Source organism: Glycine soja, chromosome 15, assembly GCF_004193775.1.
Source record: "Glycine soja cultivar W05 chromosome 15, ASM419377v2, whole genome shotgun sequence".
Taxonomy (NCBI): Eukaryota; Viridiplantae; Streptophyta; class Magnoliopsida; order Fabales; family Fabaceae; genus Glycine; species Glycine soja.
The window spans coordinates 13,297,988-13,318,427 of record NC_041016.1 but is presented as its reverse complement, the minus strand read 5'-3'; the positions used below and the strand labels follow the sequence as shown (position 1 = coordinate 13,318,427).

Sequence of the window (20,440 nt, the reverse complement as noted above, 5' to 3'; positions counted from 1 at the left end):
ATATAATATATTATCAAATTGATACTTAAATATTACGACTTAATAATAAAATAATATCATAAATTTAACTTTAATATTATTTTGTTTCACTTTTTGTAGATTTAAAAATTAAATTTATATTTTTCATTTATTATGAATCATAATTTATCAACATGATACATTTAAAGATAAATTTAGCTATTTATCCTTATTTTTATATATTAATACCAGAGCAGACGACCATAGAATCCTAAAATTTGCGTCATAAAATAATGCTAATTGCAGACCCTTCAAACGTTCTATTCTAATCTCTGTATCTCACTATCTCCCATCTTTCCTAATTATGGCTAATTCTCATTTCTCTCATTATTTTGGTTTAAGTATTGATAACATGATGATTGGGTGGCTGACTATGACTGAAGACTGAAGAGTGAGTGCGAAAAAAGATAGTAGAAGAGTGAGTGAAGAAGAAGAAGAAGAAGAAGACGAAGAAACAATTGATTGATTGATTGATTCCATTCCATTTCCATTGGATTGAAGTGTGATGACTACGAGAAAACTGAGATGGGTAATGGACGGAGGAGGGTTCTGGGATTTGGACATTTCCACTCCCCAAACCCTTGATGGGTTGGCATGTCCCGTCCCTGGAGACCCTCTTCCCTTGTCTCTCTCGCGAGGGACAAGGCTTTCCAGACCCAGACAGCTCCAATTCATGCACCGTTTCATGCACGCCCCTCTCATTCCCTCCTGCGCCAAACCCCACGGCCTCTCTCTCCACCGTCTTCTCACCCTCCCCTTTTCTGATAACTGGTAACTTAACTTCACTCCCCTCCTTCACCCCCCCATTTCTTAAAGTTCCAATCTTGTTATCAATTTCGCCCCTTTTCGTTTCTGGCCTTGTCTTGAAATTTTCTTTTTTGACATAGTTGTGTTGCATTTTGGATTGGATGGTTTTGCTGTTATGGAAATGATTAACTAAGTCAGTAATTTTGTTTCATTAGTATAATTAGTGATGCTAATTATTGGTTGTGTGGAGAATGAATTGCATAGTGGTGTGCCAACAAAGGTTGATCTAGTTGGTAAGGAACCAACTCATATCCCACATCCGATGTGAGGACCTTATTGGTGGGTAATGTGTAAGAATCTTTGTAAGCACTCTTTAAGTCTTGATGCCTACCCTGGCCCGGTGAGCCCCTCGGACCTAACTCACCTAAATTATTTTATCCGGCAAAAGAGAATTGCATAGTGGTGTGGAAAGGAGGAGGGGAGGGACACCGACAAGAATGAAGTTCTTAAGAGGGACATCATGGTAAATAAGAGGCTAAAATATAATTTTGGTGTCTGAATTTTTGGTTTTGTATTGGTTCCCTAAGTTTAAAATGTTTCAGTTTGGTCTCTTAAACTGTCTCTGTAAGACAAAAATGGTCCTTCCATCAGGTTTTTGCACTATTGATGTTAATTTTGGCTGACATACATTATAATCTGGTATGGTATTTATCATAGTTTGTCATGTGTCACCAAGTTTACCAGATTAGTATGATAAACTGACAAAAGGATCAACTTGGTCTAAAACATTTAAGGGGACCAAAGTGAAACCTTTCAAAGTTAGGGGACCAAACTGGAACAAAATTTAAATGAGGGACCAAAATTATGTTTTAGCCTAAATAATATCTCTAAATATTTGGTCTTTAACCGAGCCGTTTGATCCATGTAGCCAACCTCACCTAATGGGACAAGGCTTTGTTGTTGTAAATATTAGTTGTGTTTTCATCATAAGTGAATTGTGTGTGTCTGTCAATTCTGGTGGGGTTTATGGTGGCTGATATTCAGGTGAGATTTTTGCAGGTTTGTATTTTTACTGGGTCAGTTCCATTTGCAGAGGTTTTTTTCCTCTGTTAAGAGCAGTAAGGAGAAGCCAAAGGAGCTTTCCTCTTGGCTGAAAACCTTTGGGAGACATCTACAGGATAAATCCTTGTATGCGTTGGGTATCTCTTCAGAGTTCCAGTTAGGGATGGATGATACTTTACTTTTTGGCTTAGATGCATATGAAGATACAGAAAAGCCTCGTGGGAAAGCAGTCTTTCATCATAAGGTAAGCGTTTGAACATATCCTCTTATGCATTTCTAACTTCTAAGTGTTTTTATTCTTGATGGTTTTTAATGTTTACTGCAAGTATGTTGTTCTAGAATTTTATGGCAGTCGTGTTGGATGAGGAGCTACCTGTTAAATGGGCCATTTTATTGTTATGTACTTTTCATGTTTTGTTGAAGTTACTAAGAATTTGGTTATTATGAATTGCTGTATCTGGGGATGAAGTTTACATCCCAAAGATGGCTTTTGCAATTATCAGTTGATTATATATCCCATGTTAGCTACCCACCTTGTCACTGATGTTAATCTGAATTACACCAATGATCTACTTTCTTTTGTTCTGTGGTCACTTTCTAACATGAATTGAACTAGATTTTGGTCTTTTTTACTAATACAAAATTATATTGGTGTGTGGTTGTAGTTTCCAGATCATGATCTAACAGTTGAGGCAGTTTATCCTGGACTTTTTGTTGATACGACTGGTAATTACTGGGATTTACCATTTTCAATGGCAGTTGATCTTGCTTCTGTGACTACCAGTGATTCTTCCACCGCTTACCATTTGTGTGCACGCTACACTTCGGGGTCACCCAAGCAGTTTGAAAATGTTCAAAATCAAAATGATAGAGTACCACCACCTACTCTACTTCCTGGCTTGGCCTTCAAAAGTGCCTTTTCTTACAGGAAAAAAGTTGATATTTGGAGAAGTGAAGCTAAAAAGTTGAAATTGGTACAACCGTATGACATATTTCTTTCGAATCCTCATGTGTCAGCCTCGGGGATTATTGGTAAATTTTCTCCTTGTTTGTACATTTTTTACCAACACATTCTAGAGTCCGAATAAAAAGGATGCTTGGCTGTGAACTTTAGATAACTATTCATTTGCCTAGTTAAGAAGGGAGGAAACTGTCAGATATTTTCTTATCATTTCAAATTCATGTTTTTGTTATCATTGGATGAAAGGAATTGAGAGCCTTTAGGATGTATGACTTAGGTAGTGGGTACAAATAGGGTATAATAATTAAAGTAATAACTAATCAAATACATCGGCACCGCACTGATCACGAGGATCTTTGACCTCAAGTATTTCCATGTTACTTGAAGCTGTGAATGCTTTTTGACTTTTGAGTATGCTTATTATTTCCTTGAGTTCTTTAATGCTAAGGTGCTGCTGCAACCACTGCTTTTGGGGATAATTCGGCAAGAGCACAAGTAGAAGATGGTAGTCCGGGATTTTTTCTCCAGGCTTCTGGAATAAAGTCTTCCTTTCTGGCAGATATATTTGCATCCGTTTCATTTACAGCCCAACATGGAAATTTCCAAAGGCTTTTTCTAGATCTTACCCGATTTCAGGCCCGACTGGATTTTCCTTCTGGTTTCAAATTTCTTTCAGCCGCAACTGGTTTAACACAAGATCTTCTCAATTCTCAAAAGCCCAGCATGGATGCTGTTCAGGCGATTATACCCAATGCTACACTATCACTTCAGCAGCAGGTACCATCAATTCTTCACAAATTTGCTTGATTTCAGTGTTTTAAAAGTTTTGCTGATTAGTAAGCTTCATCTTAAAAAGACATTTTGGTTCTATTTGCATAAACTAGGAGGAGAAAATAAAAAGATAAAATGACTTAAACTTCTCCCATAAGTTAAAATCAACTTATGTAACTCAATTTTTGTAGAGGTTAGATGAGAGAGTTCCTATAAAAGTTAAAAACCATAAGTTGATTTTAACTTGTAGAAGAATGTTGATTCATTTTACCTTGTTTTCTTCTCCTATGAGTTCTTATGAAGAACTTTATTGAAATAGGACCAAATTTGCTTTGTAAAAAAGTTGCTAAAGAGACTTGCTCTTATTTATATAGTTTTCTTTTGTTTGTCCAAAAGTGAAAATGTGCTATGATTATTAAAAAGAATCAAATTTCTTAATTCAATTTCGCTATCCTGCCTCTCGTGGTCTCGTCCTCCAGCTCGTTCTATCTGTGCTCTTCTGATATGATGATTCTAATCTTGCACTACAAAATTTTTCAAGCATTTGGTTCTTAATGCTTGCCATAATGTTAACCAAAACACCTTTTATGTGTATCTTGCAGATCGTTGGTCCCGTCAGTTTTAGAGTTGATTCAGGAATTACAGTTGATCTGAAGAACCCTGATTGGCCGATACATGCACTGGAACCAGTATTTGCTTTGGAATATGCATTGCAAGTACTTGGTTCAGCAAAAGCAGTTGCATGGTATTGCCCCAAACGCCAAGAATTCATGGCAGAACTTCGTTTCTTTGAAACATAAGCCATAGCCTGATAGGCACTATAGAAATATCTTCTGTTCCTTAAATTGCAAAAGCTAGTTGGTAAAAGGTCCATTAATTTTTATGTTGCCCTGTGGCTTGTCAATAGATTTGTGTTTTTACAATTTCTCTTGTTTAACTACCTCTATTGGAGTTGTAGTTATGAAAGAAGAGAACTATCAAATTTCACTGAATACCGGGATGATCAATGTAAACATTTTGTATGAAAAATTCTTGCAAAATTGGTGTGAAACTCTTTTGTTACTAATTTTGCTAGGCATCAAATTCAGCTAGGAAGTGATGTCATGTCAGCAGGAGCATAATTATGTCTTCACATATTCATGTTATATTATTCAAAGTTTTCAATTTCATTTATAATGTTCAATCAATATGAAATACTCTTTACTACTATCATTCCATTCCTATTTATAAGATCTAACTTTTCAAAGTTATTTATTCCTTTATATAAGATCTAATTTATATTGTCTCATGTATTATTTAGTTTTAGACTAATATGTCTCTAATTAAATAAAAGAGATGTTATATTGACATATATTTAAAAGAGAAAAAAATTTAATGATAATGATATTTTTAGTTGAATTTAGGGTAAATTTATTGCTATAACTTAAACTAATTATTTTTCTTAATTTTGATTAAGTAGTTAATTGAATTTTGTAAATAGAAACAGATAGTATTTCCTGATGAAAATAAAAAATGATAATTTCAATAATTTTGGAAAAAATGGAAAATCCGATTAGTTTGAGACCAATTCATGCCGGTTAAATTCGGTTGTAAGTTGGTTCGATGACGTCATAGTTGATCCTATTTTTTAGGACCGTCAGTCCAAATTAGTTTTTATAACACGAGATAATTTGTAATTATCATTTGATTACTATGTTTTGAAGTAATTGCTATTCATAAAAGCTAACAAGCAAGTTGCAATAAAAAACAATCATGAAACAAACTACACCAAAACAACAAAGTCTCAAAATAAATGTGAGAAATATATAGCATTTTGGATTAATAAATTCAGTACCCTTTTTTGTTAATCGTAGTCGTAATATGGGTGGTAGCCAGTGGCCACATTAATCAGACAGATGTTGATGTTGTCTTTGTCCATTGGTGCCACGTAATGTGCATCACATCAAAGGTAGCACATCAATTGCTCAAACAAACGACATTTGGTTACTGATTATTGGCAAATCAGTTCGTGATTATCGGCGAGATTGAGACACATTCTTAGATATAATTTGAAGCTGGAATAGGAAAGTGTCATTATTATTATTATTATTAATAGCGGGAAACAGAAATGGTTTTTTTATGTTTTTTTATATAAAAAAAACGATAGTAAAAATTAGTGGGGGTTTGTGAAGATAATTATAAAATTTAAATAGTTGTAAATTAATAAATTGGAAAACTAAATTTACAAACAAAAAAAATAAATAATTTATAAACTCACAATATAAAATGATATATTATTCAGTTACAAGCTGCTATACTAACATGATATATTCGTAAATTTTTATAATAACTATCGCTTTAAAATTTATAAAAACAATTATTTTAAAATTTAAATATTTTATATTGATAATACATAAAATATTAAACTCTTAAAATGTTAGTTTTAATCATTCTATAAACATTATTAAATCCAATAAAATTATTTATTTATTCCGTAAGAGAATGTAACTATAGTGCCGGACAACACAAGAATCACTCACCACAACGTGGCATGACACGTCATAGAACTAGATGTTGCTTTCGTTTCTTGATTTTCTTCCCTCATCTTGTTCCATTTTCATTTCCCTTTCAAGATTCGGAACAAAAACAAACTCGTGACTGCAACATCTTCCTCATAAGGCATTCATCATTCATTGGATTATAATAGGAGTCACACACACTTGAAGAAGATTCAATTCAATTCCCGCAACAACAACAAATATATATATAGAGAGAGAGAGTGAATAGTGATGACAACGAGTACCCAAGCCTACGGTGAACCATGGTACTGGGACAACCGCTACTCCAACGAACCTGGTCCCTTTGATTGGTACCAAAAGTACCTCACTTTGGCTCCAATCACCAACCTTTATGTCCCTCCTGCCCAACCCGTTCTCGTTGTTGGTTGTGGCAACTCAGGCACGTTCTTCTTCACTCCATTCATACCCATCTTTTTCTTTTTTCTGTTTTTGATTTTTTTTTTCTTCAGATCTCGTTAAAGGGTACCTACCCTTTTGTTTGGATTGGGTAAAGATTAGATTTTTATGTTTTGGGGGTTGTTGGTTTGTTGGTTTTTGAATACAAAAAAAATTATTTTGATTTTGGTGTGCTTGCAGCGTTCAGCGAAGGCATGGTGGTTGATGGCGGTTACACGGATGTTGTCAACATTGATATATCTTCGGTGGTCATTAAAGCTATGAAAACCAAACACCAAGATTGCCCCAAATTGAAATGTATCCTTCCTGCTTTGTGATTTAGCTGTGCCAATTTTCCATGCTATGGAATTATAAATTAGTTTAATTTATTTCACATTATCAACTGATCAGATGTTTATCCTTGTGAATTGTGACGGCTTTCGACAAACTTATCTTACGTGATGGTAATTTGTGATGGGATAACATTTTTTAGTATATTTTAATTAAATTCATCTTTGAAATAGTGAACTTTTATAGATTTTAACTTTTGAGATGGTAATGACAATGTTGAGGGTGAACTATCCTTAATAATTGGGCAGTTATGAAAATGGATGCCAGAGATATGAGTGATTTTGAATCAGGGTCTTTTGGTGCTGTTATTGACAAAGGTGTGCTTATTGTTTTATTATAATTTTTTATATGTTTTTATTTTAATTAGGGCCCATTGGACAATGGATTGTGCTGATACTGTTTGATTTTGTTTTTCAGGGACTCTTGACTCTATCTTGGTGAGTGTAGTGATGGTAATGCTCATTGGAATGCTTGTATGTTTGACAAGTCTTATTTAAAATAGTTTGGTTGGTGCATGTTTTTGTTTGTAGTGTGGAAATAATTCAAGGCAGAATGCTACAAAAATGCTTGAGGAGATTTGGAGGTATAATAAAACCATGAACAAAAGTTTATAATTCTTTTACAGCTTCTGTTTTATTTTGGATTTTTTTTATTCTTGATCTGTTCACCATTATTGAAGCAGTTGATGACACACTATAGGGTCCTCAAGGATAAAGGAGTTTATGTTCTGGTAATTGCTCCTCTTTTTTTAAGCATTGATCTGCATTCAGATTTCAGATCTACTCTCCTCCAATATGGATAGAATATGTCTTTGCATTTCACCTGATCAGCCTTGAATGCTTGTAATAATTGCAGGTGACATACGGAGCTCCACTATATCGCCTGCGTTTGCTACGGGAATCATGCTCTTGGACAATAAAACTTCATGTGATAGGTTGGCTTGAATCTTAATGTCAATGTGATTTTCTATTCCAAGTTTTATGAACCTATTAAACTTTTTCTGTTCTATATCTTTCATATGTGTGTCTACTGGCTTCTAGTTTTGCCAGTTGTGTCATTTACTTTTGTAGTAGTAATTCAGAAGTCCCACATGAGTAATACTTGCAAACTAAAATGCATTATTGTTGTGGGGATTGGGGATTTGCTGAATTAGTGGTTACTTCCTTGCTGGTTTAGTGCATGAGGCATTGCCATTTAGCTTTTGATGTATGACAAATGCTTTATTAATCTTTTCCCCTTAAAGCATCCTACTTAGTGTTTCTTACTAAATTGCTAATTTTTTACTCTTGAATCAAGTATATATGCATTTTTAGTTTTGTCCATTCACAATTGAGTGTAAATTAAGCCCTAGTCATGGTATATGCAGAGAAACTTGCCTCAGAAGAGAAATCTGATAATCCAGTTTGGGAGCTGACAAAACCGGTTCCACTCAACGATGATGGAAGCTCTGTGGAGGAAGCCCTAGGACAGAATCCGGATGTCCATTATATATATATTTGCACCAAGGTACTCACATTCATAGTACTTAGGCTTGTTATGTCCTTGGTCAATAGTACATGTCACATACCACTTTTATAAACCACTAAGCTTCATGATTTGAAATTCACACTTCTGAGCGAAGTTGAGTGTAGCTTTGTGCATTTTTTGCCCGTTTGGACTAATCATTTTGGATATAATGCTTCTGCCAGGAAGTTTCTGCTAACTCAAACACAAATGCATGACTGGGGCTGTTTAGAGAGGGAGACATGCATTTTCACTCTACAAATTCATGCTACTATAGTTGATCCTAGAACTTGTAATGTTAATTCCTAAGTCAAAAAAACTTTTCTTTGCGACCATACAAATTATGATTTTTGCAGTGTGATCTTAAGACAGCAGCATTTCTTTAATTTCAAATTTGATTGATTCCATGACTTTTCCGTTAACTGAACCATTTGTAATGCATTGTCAAAATGTATTTTTCTTCTAAATTCTCAAGAATTTTCTAGAAATAACAGGCCATTGTTGTCTTATATTTTAAGCCTTTTCAATGTCGATTTTTTTTTATGCCGCCAATTACTCAAATCTCAAGCTTTTATTAGATGCAAATTTAGTGATAATTTCCGTTTTTCACACTTGCTTCTACATCAAGGAACCAATTAGTACTTTCAAATTTGGTGAATTTATCCATATAATATATCGAAATGCAAAGACACATTGTATCCATTGGAGAGTAAATCTGAAATTCTGAATGCAGATCAATGCTTAAAAAAAGAGGAGCAATTACCAGAACATACACTCCTATATCCTTGAGGACCCTATAGTGTGTCATCAACTGCTTCAATAATGGTGAACAGATCAAGAATAAAAAAAAAAAATCCAAACTAAAACAGAAGCTGTAAAAGAATTATAGACTTTTGTTCATGATAAGGATAATTCATTCTCCGTTCACAAATGAACCATAAAAGATTCTCTACTTAACTAAATATATTGTTTAATTCTTAATTTTTTTTGTTATTTTTTATTTTTATATTTTTTAGTTAAAATATAATTAATAAATTAATATATAATTTATTAAAAAAATGTGTAAGTAAATTAAATTGTAAAAAGCTGGTGTTGTGGGTTAGCTGGTTTCTTCAAACTTGATAAAATTCACCAGGAATGAAAATTAAAATTTTAAACTTATTTTTTTAAATATAAACCCGTCTCATTTTTTGCAGAGATCAAAACAAATAAGGCTATTGCATTTTGTATTTCACCTATTGTATTTTGAAAAGTTCATTTTAAAATACAAATTTTCATTTTGAAATAGATTTTTCAAAATACAATTGGAAGTACAAAATAAAATAGTGAGAGTGAAAAAATAAATACGAACAAATAGATTCAAACTCATCATCGATCCACCATTGCTGGTGCCTATTGCCCATATCTGTGGACATCACTTCCCTATTTTTTGTACAGAGGAGAAACTTTGACATCCTTGTTTAACTTTTTATTTATAAAAAAGCTAAATATTTTATTATAAAATTTTAATATGATCTCACATTTAAAAGAGCTGTTTACTTTTGTGAGTAACTCAATAAATAAATGAGTGTCACAATCTTTCTCTAATTATATATATTTTTTAATTTGAAGTTGTTAATACTTAATACTATTAAAATTGATTGATTAAATATAATAGGTGAGTTATTATAAATTTTTTCTGATGTTTACTTAAAAAAAATACTATTGAAGTCGGTAGATGAATTTCCACTAAAAATACACATGTCACCCATTCAACTGCATTAACTTGGGATTTCCTGCATGCCACTCATTCTACCTATCTTGACTGATATCCTTAATCTTTTCCCATGTCTATGGTGATGCCAACAGATGTGTAAATTAGGTCACTCAGATCTTTCACTTGGAAAAAAGAGTATTTTTATTGGGACCCATGTTTCACAATCTACATGATAATTGTGTAATCTGGCCTATGTTTGGTTAGTCATATAAAAGGAATGGTATTCTAGACTCAGAATCTATTCCATTCAATTTTGGCTTGGCTTGCACATAAATACAATCATTGAAGTTTATTCCACGGCATAATTTATTGGGACCCATGTTTCACAGAGAGTATGACATTGCAAATATAGAAAGAATCGTCCGTCGGTGAGTGACAAATGTTGCATAAGAGGGAAATCGAAAAAAAAAAAAAAATTCAAACTAGAAGACATTATTTATGTCATTTTATATTATATACATATTTATTTTTCTCATCTTTCTTAAACAATCAAACAAGTAAAATTTTTCCCTTTCATTTTTCCCTTTTCTTTTAATCAAATAACTTTGGGAATCATCTTATTTTTTATCCAATGAGTGTGATTCAATTCTAATACACACGCTAAAGTTATGAAAATAATCTTAATTTATCCTTAGAACGGGATAAAAAACTTTAAATATAACTAAATTTTAAATTAAAGATTAATCTCATAATAGACTTAAAATGTCAAATTTATTAGAAATAATAATACCTCAGGATCTTAATAAAAAGCTAAAAATTCAAGTATTATAATTATTAAAGATAAGTTTAATGTCTATGTATCGATAATGTAAAATATTTTACATAATATTTTTTACACCGTTCAATGTGTATCCTTGCAAATAAAAATATATTTTTAATTTCTATATTTATAATAAAAATTGATATTAGTTGTAATACTTTAAATTTGATCTATTTGGTTCAGAACTTTATAAAAATAATAATTTTAATCTATCCTCATAGATAACTTTGACTATGAGGAGTAACAAAAACCCTGTTTTTTTTTTTAATTTAAAAACCAAATTGATAAAAAAAAAATTAAAGTTCAGAAACTAAAACCAAGCTTAACCAAAAAAGTTCAGTATGAAAACATATTCTACAAAAATATAATCATCTTAATTTCTATTTTTTTTCTTTCATCTTTTTCTTCTTTCCTAAAGCTAAAGGAACATTAAATTTTAGGTCCATTTCTATCCGTTTCATCCATCATCTAGTTGGGCGGGTCTGAGGTGGGTCCAAATCAAATGGTCATCGTGGCCAGATCTTGGACCTGACTTGCACGCACACGCACTCTTCTTCATTCCTTCACACACACACACACACAAACATAGGCACAGACACAGAAAAAATAGTGATGGAAGAACAAGAGTGCCAAGTTGTGGAAAATAAGGAAACTCCAACTCCTCCTGTTCGAGTCTATGCTGATGGGATTTATGATCTCTTTCACTTCGGCCATGCCCGTTCTCTCGAGCAAGCCAAAAAACTGTAATTTCACAACCACCCTTTTTTTTTTCTCTACCCATCTCCCTGTACTTCATTTTTCATTTGAAAAGAACTCGTTTTTATGATTTTGAGTTCAACCCCATCTTTTGTTGCTTTCTGGGTTGGTTGCTGCATGTTCGTGGACTAAACTTGACTTCCACTATACTAACTAACTAACCCCTAATTTGGTTAATTTGTTCATGCTTTCTCATTCCTTTGGCTTTATCTTAATTGAAGGTTTCCAAACACTTATCTCCTTGTTGGATGCTGCAATGATGAGATCACACATAAGTATAAAGGCAAAACTGTCATGACTGAGAAGGAACGCTATGAGTCTCTTCGCCACTGCAGGTTTTTTCCTTTTTTCTTTCCCTCGTTTGGCTTTTGGGCTTTGAATTTTTGACTCATTGTTGCTTATGTTCCAACTTTTACTCTACACTTCCTGAGAAAGCTTCTATCTTATCAAAGAATTGATTAATAGTGTGTTTGGATCACAAGAATCAATTTTATCCCACAAAATCATGGTGACACCATGAAAAAGTAGAAGTTGCTTTGCCTTCACCATAAAAAATTAATTGATTATTTTCTACATAAATCTCATCCAAACACACTATAAATAGTACTTACACAAACAATATAAAGGGTTTATACACGGTCAACCAATCAGGAATTGTCATATATGGCAATTTTATTGACTTTTACAATAATTACCTTAAAAGTCATCTCCACTGTGATTTCTAACTGAGTTAACCATCGTTTTAGTCCGTGAAAGTGTATAATGTTGTCATAATAGTCTCTGAAACTAGGGAAATTCTATATAAGTTCCTGAAATTTTCAGTTGTTTTGTTTAAGTCCTAAGTTTAATCATTTACTGTTATTTTGGTCTCTAAATATATATGAATATTATTACTTAAGTCACTTTGTTTTTTAATCTTGGACTAATGTAATTGACAGATTGCACTTTCAGGTACTTGTTTGAAATTTCTTTAGTTTCAGGTACTTGTTTGAAATTTCTTTAGTTTCAGGTACTAATGTGATAGCACTATACACTTTCATGGACTAAAATAGTGGTTTACTCTTTCTAATTGGTTGAGAGTGTAAACTCCCTTTACATTATCAGTGCATAGGTTTTAAACTTAATAATTATAGTTGCTTCAGGTTAGATTTTTATTGAATATAGTTTGATGGCTTGTGTTGTGTAGCAAAATTATTTGCCCTTTCTTTCACTACACTGCTGGGAAACTGATTGTGTGGTTTCTGACCATGATACATTACTATGAAAGTATACATATGAGATTATAGTTTTGATTTTAGAGTATAGACAAGTCATGTATGCCATTTTTTTTTGTTTCCATTATTCAAGCTAGTGTTTTTGGACTCAGATGACTGGCTACCTGAGTACATTCATGCCAATATGGAATGCCGGAGACTTGAAGTTCTTTGGTGCCTTTGTGGCCGTAGAAAATTTCAGATGCCATTAGAAATGCATGTTAATTTTTTCATATCCTATCCTGTTGCTGAGATTCTTGAGTTGCATCTCATAGCTGATTTCAGATGTTATGTTTTTTTTTGGAGCTGATCTGACCAAATTATTGGATTTCGGAACCCTCAGTTTATTTGTACATATGGCTGTAGACCTGTGGTATTGTTTCATCTAGTTTTGCTTTGGAGGATGGGTTTTACTTCCAATAGATTTTACTACTAAAACAGTTTTCTTCATCCTTAATAAATTCCAGTTTTCTTTGCTTTTGTTGTCTCCTAAAATCTAACTAGTGGTTGAAATCTTCCAAAGAAAATTTATAAATTCAGTCCATTTGTTCGAATCACTTAAATTGCTTTTAAATTCCTGATTACAGTATATTGGAACTTTTCATTTTCACTTCAATTAATTGCTTTCACTGTGGTATTAGTGCATTACAGTGTGTGAATATTTTGAATTGTACTTGCTCCAGGTGGGTTGATGAAGTTATTCCAGATGCGCCATGGGTAATCTCTCGGGAGTTCCTTGACAAGCATCAAATTGACTATGTGGCACATGATAGTCTTCCGTAAGGTTAACCAGCCCCAGGCTAGTGCTTTCCTTTGTATTTGATCAAGGTTTAAAATTTGTGACTTCTTGATGAAAAATTATCAACACCAGAATAGAATAACTTGACACTGAATGGATGTACAGACATTCTTGGTTCTTGCAGCTGTGATGTGAAAAGTTTAGAGTTCTTAAGTAGGAAGCGTGGATAAAATACATGACATAGATATGAAACTATGATAAAAGTACACGAGTCCGACACAAACACAGGGACACAATAGATTCCTAAAAGTATAAGACAAAACATGGCTGAGGCTTGTTATATCTGCATGCATGCAACTCATTGATCGTGAACTGTATGTCACAATTTGGCATTCTGAATTCACCTAATGGGAGGTCGAATTTGAACTCCCAGTCCTTTGCATTATTACTACAAGGTTCTAAAATTATGACAAATCTTGGCCCTTGTAATTTATTTGTGGCTATTTTTTTTTTAATCATGGCTTGCACTTTGAAATTTATATCACAGTGCTTTCTCTTTTTCTGGTGTCAGTTGTGATTCATGAATTTAATCAGTTTTTGCTTACATCTATTGTAAAATTAGGACTCATGTTGGATGATTTTGTGTTTTCATTGGTTTATTATTATTATTATTATTATTATTATGTTGCACAGATACGGATACAGTATTGGGTATAATACAATACAATACAATATGTAGATATGATAGTTTTTTTTTAAGAAATTAAGATATGAGTACCACAATGTATATTAAATAAAAATATAATTATATTTATATGTTTCTTATATTTTATTAATTTATTTTTGTTGATTTTTTTTTTCCCTTCATATAAGTTAATATTTATATTTATTTGTCATCATTATCTCATTTTTAGCATTACTGTAGTCAACTTTAAACAATAATGTTATATAATTCAAGTTATGATATTAATTTCATCTCTATTCAAAGAAAATAATATATGAAGTTAGAATATAAGACACCCAAGTTCTGGGATGGAGGCAGCAGTATAATGCATGTATTGGTATCCAGTATGGGTACAATACAAATACGTTACTAACTTTGAAGTATCTGTGTTAAGAGTTTTCATTATTACACTATCATTGTTGTTGTTATTATTTTCACTTGGTTGTTCTGTGATGCTTCTATTCTATCTGTGTGATACTGTTCTCCTTGATTTATAACTCTTCAGTATATTCTGACTGATACCATTTTCTCCAAGTTCTTATATGTTCTCATATATGTTATTACTTCCTTCCTTATTCTATTACAATAGTTATGCTGATGCAAGTGGAGCTGGAAAGGATGTGTATGAATATGTAAGTTCAAGTGATAGAACTATGTTCTGAATTAGTTTCAAATATTGAATTGCTTTCTTCCCCTCTCTCTGGTGACATTCACTTTTATTTCACCCATCACTCAGTTTGTTGTGCCTTTTTTTCTTCGAATATATGCTGATTGGCCTATGGCTTACTGCATTTTATTTGTTTAATTTTTTCATCAGTGTTACACCTTTAATGATGTCATTCTGTATCAAATTAAGACTGTTTGAAACCATCTCAAACTTTACAGCTGCCACTTATGGTCTTGTGACTTTTAATTTCTTATATAGGTTAAGTCTGTTGGAAAATTTAAGGAAACAAAGCGAACTGATGGAATTTCTACATCTGATATCATTATGAGAATTATCAAAGATTATAATCAATATGTAATGCGTAATTTGGACCGTGGTTATACAAGAAAGGAGCTAGGTGTCAGCTATGTCAAGGTTTGTTCTTTTGATTAGCATCTTTGTTTTGCTTGCTCTCACAATTTTCATGTTTTAGTAATCGGTTTCATTATTGGTTTGCTTTCTTGCTTTACACAATGTCTTGTTCACAGGAAAAGAGGTTGAGAATGAACATGGGACTTAAAAAATTGCAGGAGAGAGTGAAGAAACAACAAGAGAAAGTAGGAAAGAAGGTAACAACGTTGATCATGAAATATCCTATTAGCTATTATCATTTGCTTTGAATTTGCATCAGCAACTGTTGGCACATGAGTCTTTGAGAAAGGTTACCATAGTTCAGAGAGCATATCCACTAACCATTGATTTGAACTAAAGCATTTTGTAAGCATAACTTACTTTAAATCAATGGTAGGTAGGCCTTCGCTTTCTCACTTTACACATGTCTTCACTTTAGAGGGATTAATCTCATTGGACCACTGCTATTACATATTTGTCATTCTTTTTCTGTTTCTACTTGAAGGAATTTTCTGTCACTTGTTGAAGGGACAGTAAAAAAATCTCACGTTGTTAAGTATAATCTTTATTCCTTAAATCTTTTCCAATTCAATATGCATGATTTGATTCTCACATGACGAGAGAGGATACTCGATCGGGGTAGAAAATGGGGAAATCCCATATGACCTACTATATCTGACTGTAAGGCTATGTTATTGAACTTTGCAGATTCAAACAGTGGGAAAAATCGCTGGAATGCACCCTAATGAATGGGTCGAAAACGCTGATCGGTTGGTTGCTGGATTTCTCGAGATGTTTGAAGAAGGTTGCCACAAAATGGTAGGATCCCTTTTAGCTCTCCAAAGATTGCTTACTATATAACAATAACAAGTGATTAATATTTGCTTGTGATCTTGTTCATCCCTACTTATTGCATTGTAGATCTTCTGATGGATTAATTGGTTGGTTTACTGATATTATAGGGAACAGCAATCAGAGACAGAATACAGGAACAATTAAAGGCACAGCAGCTGAAATCTCTTCTTTATGATGAGTGGGATGATGATGAATTCTATGATGATGATGATGAATACTACACAGACTAAAGTGACAAATAAACTCGTGTTTCTAGGTTCCGAACATTCCCATAAGTAAGCTATCCTTTCTGTAATGACAATGTTTATTCGAATGTTACTAGAAATAAAGACAGTGGATAAGTCATACATATGCAAGATGGTTTGTAAATTATTTGCCATTGTACATACATAGTTTGATTGATATCTATTTCTAGTTAAAAAAGAAGGTAGCTTTGAGAGTAACCCGGTGGGGCAGACTTCAACTAATCATGTTTTTATTTTACTTTTTTTTCGGCTATGACAAGGTTTTCTTCACGAGGAAGGAAATCACATGACAAGTTTTTTTTTTTTTTTTTTTTTTCAAATGTGAATTGTTAATTTGTTAGATTTTGTTAGTGAAAAGGATTCAAAATGACGAATTCTCCCTCTCCTTTCCTCTCTTCAACCACCAAATTAGTTTTATAACTTCATCACATGACAAAGTATTACGAAATGAAATAACATTTGCTAAAAACATTACTTTCTCGATGAGGTATGCGGTTTGTTCCTTGTCTCAGCCTTGAAATGAGGTAGCTTCGGTTCATCCCAAGTCTTTTTTGTAAAACTGAAGGATGAAATGAAAAATGTTTGTTGGTACGAATTTATGTGATGCTAAAAATAAAAATGTGATGAAATAATAAGTTTGCTAACGAAAAGTTAAAATGTGATGAAATCTAAGTATTAAAAGTCAATTTAGCTAATAGTTATAAATGTTTAGCTTTATCTATCCATTAATATTTGAAATTTTTTTATAAACAAGTCAAATGGTTTATGAAATGAAATTGTATGAAGTTTTTTAATTTTAATCTTTAAAATTAATTTTAATTTTTGTAAAAAAAGATTAATTTTAAATAATTACAAATATAAATTTATTAAAAACATTTATTACATGTACAATATTTTTAATAAAAACATATATTTTTCATACGAACAACATTTATATAAACCATAATATCTCTGTACCAAAAAAAGAAAATCATAGTATCTGTTACAGATAGGTTGTCTTCCCACGCGAAAGTTGGATAGAGCAAAGCACCATCAACCAAGATCAGCTGGGTGTTGTCGTTTATTGAGTTTTCATCTCTTCATTATTGTTCAGATTTTTTATTTTATTTTATTTAGCTTGTCTTTAACACTAACTAAAAACTATTGAATTTTTTTAATTATCATGTTATTGTGTAAAATATTTATTCATTTTGTCAGTGATTAGTTTTTGTCTAAGAAATTGAATGATTACCTTAAATAAAATCTCATCTTTTAACCACATTTAAGAAAAAAACTATCGAACATTTTAAAATAAATATATGAAATAAAATTTTAAATTGCTAATATATTTAAATACAACAGTTTTTTCTATCCTTTTAAAACACTTCTTAGATCATTTTACGGATCAAGACATTGTGCCAATGGGACCACTTATGATGATTCTTTTTAACATAATTCAGTTCTAAATCGTAGTTTTCTTGTTTCTTCTTGTAAAGGCACGAAATCCTAATCCGCACAAAGTGATGGGACAAATGTGGCTTTATCACACACTTGGATATGTCGGAAGAGAATATGCATTTAGAAAGAAGAGAATATGCATTTGGAGAGAAGGACGACGATAACAAAGCCCGACACACTTGACTATAGTTTGGACCTTATGATAATTAAGGTTTAATTTTTATTTGTATGTATAGAAAAAAATAATTAAGAGGTGTAAAAGTTATTTAGATAAATTTTATGCTTTTTTAAAAAAAAAATGAGTTTACATAAAAAAAAATTGAGTTATCGGTTAAAAGGTATTCTAAATTCACACAAAAATTGAAAAAAAGAAAAGAAAATAAGAATGCTTATTGATTCATCCTTATGTTTCTATCTCAAGATGTTGTCACGATTTCCCTGCTAACTAGTGGTTGTGGTGATGATCTCTTCCACCCTTATCTTCCTTAAATACTGATAATGATTATATATGTACGAGACAATTATCTTGTAGCAAACATTTTAAAGTGAACCTACCTCATTATGGGCTCAAACTCTAACTTCTAAGCTTGACAATTGAGATTTTCGGGAGTTCTTATAAGTTGCTTTCGTGGTAAGAAATTATTCAACCTGATAATAAATGAATTTGTAGTTCATTTTGGTTCAATTTAAAAATAATATTAAATCTGAATTAATACAATTCAATCTTTTATCATTTAGTGTGTGTTTACTAGTGAAGAAATAAGAAAGAAAAAAAGACAAAATTTTAAAATTATGTATGAATTTCACAATTTTTTTCTACTTTAATTTAAATATTTCTTTTCATTTTTTTCCTCTTCCATATAAATCATTTTCAAGAGATAACACTTTGTTTTTTTGGTTAACAAACAAATAAATTTGATTAGTTAGAGTAAACTCATTACACTTTATTAGTACAAAATGATATTAGAGACTATTTAAAGTATAAAATAATACATCACCAGTAAAAAAAATAAATTAAACCACTAAAAACAAAAATTATTATATCTACTAACTAAAAATTATTTAATCCACAAATAATAAAATAAATTAAAAACCGATCAAACACGACAATAACATGCGATCCAATGACATTATGCATTTTGTTCCGAAAGTTATCGATACACTAGGTTCACATCCTGCAAATAAAGGTTTCCCATGGTTATAAAACTATGCTGCGGTGGCAATTTGTAAGAGTAGGCTCGTATATAACACATGCTACACTAGCCTTACAACAGATACATATGTCTACTTGGTACTAACCATACAAAAATATGCATACTATATATATATATATATATATATATATATATATATATATATATATATATATATAGCTGAGCTATAATAATTAATCAAACTAGCCAAAAGGTTGGTTCATATATATGACAAGATAGATTCATATCTCATAAGAATATGTGTTTAATTTTTGTTGTCGAGGTGAGAATCTTTATTGATCATAGGTAATATGTAAGTTCTTTTGAAACCTTGAGATTCGTCTAGATCTTGATGAGTCTCTGGAATCAAAATCATCTTAAGTTTTAGTAATCTAAAAAAAAATTAATCAAACTATGATACTACAGTATGCAAGGAGTGTACTGAATCAGTGGGCTTGAGCAAGTTCCTACAAGTTGGGCAAGAAGAGTGAGAAAGCAGCCACTTATCAATGCAATCAACGTGAAAACGGTGATTGCAGTTTGGCAGGAACCTTATCCTATCCCCATCAGAGAATTCCGTTAAGCAAATGGCACAAATATTATTGGAGGGCGAAGATGGAGAGGCACAAGAATGAGTGTAAGTTGAGGTTGGCAAAGCCACCATTTCTGTCTTCTTGAGGCCAGAATTGAGCCTCCTTGAGGCAATCCACTGAAGGGGCTCCGTGAGAATGCGATTGGCACATTGGAACACACATTGCAGCATTGTGTTGAGACCAAGAGCGCATAGGAAGGCACACACTATGACTGCTAACACAACCATCAAGTTGATGCTGTGTTCTGGAGGGTTGCATGGTTTGCTTCTGGTGGGGCTGATAGTGGGTGTCATTAAGGGAGTGTGAGTGAATGAGTGAGTTTCAGCCATCAAGGTGGAGAATTTGGAACGTGAACAAAGTGATGAACATGGAAAGGACGACACATAGATGCATACAATACAATCACCAAGACTAAGGTAGTATATCTTGCAAGCAAGGCCCTCTATATATAAATTAGAATATTTATATTTTTGTTATAGAAGGTGCTAGAAATAATTCTGCCTATAGAACTATTATGGATAATTTATTATAGATAATTTTTTTGTATTTAATGTAATTACTTATTGAAAACTCGAATTTAAAATATTTAATTAAACTAAAATAATCTTATATCAATTGATTCATGTGTTAAATATGATAAAATATTTAAGGGTTAAATATGTTTTTCATACATGTAATATATTTCATTTTTAGTTTAATACCTAAAAATATATATTTTTATTTTAT

At 32.1% G+C, this 20,440-nt stretch overlaps 4 protein-coding genes across 5 annotated transcripts; 3 read left to right on the top strand and 1 right to left on the bottom strand.

The window, feature by feature from the left end:
- Positions 1–265: 265 nt before the first annotated feature.
- Positions 266–4,728, top strand: LOC114388342 (protein TRIGALACTOSYLDIACYLGLYCEROL 4, chloroplastic). The gene is made up of 5 exons (XM_028348769.1): positions 266–789; positions 1,825–2,071; positions 2,493–2,859; positions 3,237–3,565; positions 4,162–4,728. The coding sequence occupies exons 1-5, from the start codon at positions 524–526 to the stop codon at positions 4,357–4,359; spliced, it is 1,407 nt and encodes a 468-aa protein (XP_028204570.1). The 5' UTR covers positions 266–523; the 3' UTR covers positions 4,360–4,728.
- A 1,388-nt stretch (positions 4,729–6,116) lies between these two features.
- On the top strand, positions 6,117–9,303 carry LOC114387019 (eEF1A lysine and N-terminal methyltransferase-like). Of its 2 annotated transcripts, none has more exons than XM_028347121.1 (9): positions 6,117–6,496; positions 6,694–6,810; positions 7,092–7,160; positions 7,261–7,280; positions 7,374–7,426; positions 7,543–7,573; positions 7,699–7,777; positions 8,210–8,349; positions 8,532–8,858. In XM_028347121.1, exons 1-9 carry the CDS (start codon positions 6,328–6,330, stop codon positions 8,562–8,564), a joined length of 711 nt encoding a protein of 236 aa, XP_028202922.1. In that variant the 5' UTR covers positions 6,117–6,327; the 3' UTR covers positions 8,565–8,858. The 2 variants fall into 2 exon arrangements, with proteins under 2 accessions (XP_028202922.1, XP_028202923.1); XM_028347122.1 differs by lacking the exon at positions 8,532–8,858 and adding an exon at positions 9,080–9,303 and having other exon boundaries at positions 6,328–6,496.
- A 2,072-nt stretch (positions 9,304–11,375) lies between these two features.
- LOC114388726 (choline-phosphate cytidylyltransferase 1-like) lies at positions 11,376–16,709 on the top strand. The gene is made up of 8 exons (XM_028349373.1): positions 11,376–11,605; positions 11,840–11,953; positions 13,555–13,650; positions 14,924–14,966; positions 15,260–15,415; positions 15,529–15,609; positions 16,100–16,210; positions 16,354–16,709. The coding sequence occupies exons 1-8, from the start codon at positions 11,475–11,477 to the stop codon at positions 16,474–16,476; spliced, it is 855 nt and encodes a 284-aa protein (XP_028205174.1). The 5' UTR covers positions 11,376–11,474; the 3' UTR covers positions 16,477–16,709.
- Positions 16,710–19,319: 2,610 nt separating this feature from the next.
- Positions 19,320–20,129, bottom strand: LOC114386364 (RING-H2 finger protein ATL74-like). Its single transcript, XM_028346363.1, has one exon. The coding sequence runs from the start codon at positions 20,041–20,043 to the stop codon at positions 19,534–19,536; it is 510 nt and encodes a 169-aa protein (XP_028202164.1). The 5' UTR covers positions 20,044–20,129; the 3' UTR covers positions 19,320–19,533.
- Positions 20,130–20,440: the final 311 nt, after the last annotated feature.

Excerpts from the sequence above, each read along its gene's own strand:
- LOC114388342 (XM_028348769.1), top strand. The coding sequence starts at position 524 with ATGACTACGAGAAAACTGAGATGGGTAATGGACGGAGGAGGGTTCTGG. Across the intron at positions 2,860-3,236 it reads GTCAGCCTCGGGGATTATTG|GTGCTGCTGCAACCACTGCT; the intron begins GTAAATTTTCTC and ends TTTAATGCTAAG. Across the intron at positions 3,566-4,161 it reads CACTATCACTTCAGCAGCAG|ATCGTTGGTCCCGTCAGTTT; the intron begins GTACCATCAATT and ends TGTATCTTGCAG.
- LOC114387019 (XM_028347121.1), top strand. The coding sequence starts at position 6,328 with ATGACAACGAGTACCCAAGCCTACGGTGAACCATGGTACTGGGACAAC. Across the intron at positions 6,497-6,693 it reads TGTTGGTTGTGGCAACTCAG|CGTTCAGCGAAGGCATGGTG; the intron begins GCACGTTCTTCT and ends GTGTGCTTGCAG. Across the intron at positions 7,427-7,542 it reads ATGCTTGAGGAGATTTGGAG|GGTCCTCAAGGATAAAGGAG; the intron begins GTATAATAAAAC and ends GACACACTATAG.
- LOC114388726 (XM_028349373.1), top strand. The coding sequence starts at position 11,475 with ATGGAAGAACAAGAGTGCCAAGTTGTGGAAAATAAGGAAACTCCAACT. Across the intron at positions 11,954-13,554 it reads GAGTCTCTTCGCCACTGCAG|GTGGGTTGATGAAGTTATTC; the intron begins GTTTTTTCCTTT and ends TACTTGCTCCAG. Across the intron at positions 13,651-14,923 it reads GTGGCACATGATAGTCTTCC|TTATGCTGATGCAAGTGGAG; the intron begins GTAAGGTTAACC and ends CTATTACAATAG.
- LOC114386364 (XM_028346363.1), bottom strand. The coding sequence starts at position 20,043 with ATGGCTGAAACTCACTCATTCACTCACACTCCCTTAATGACACCCACT.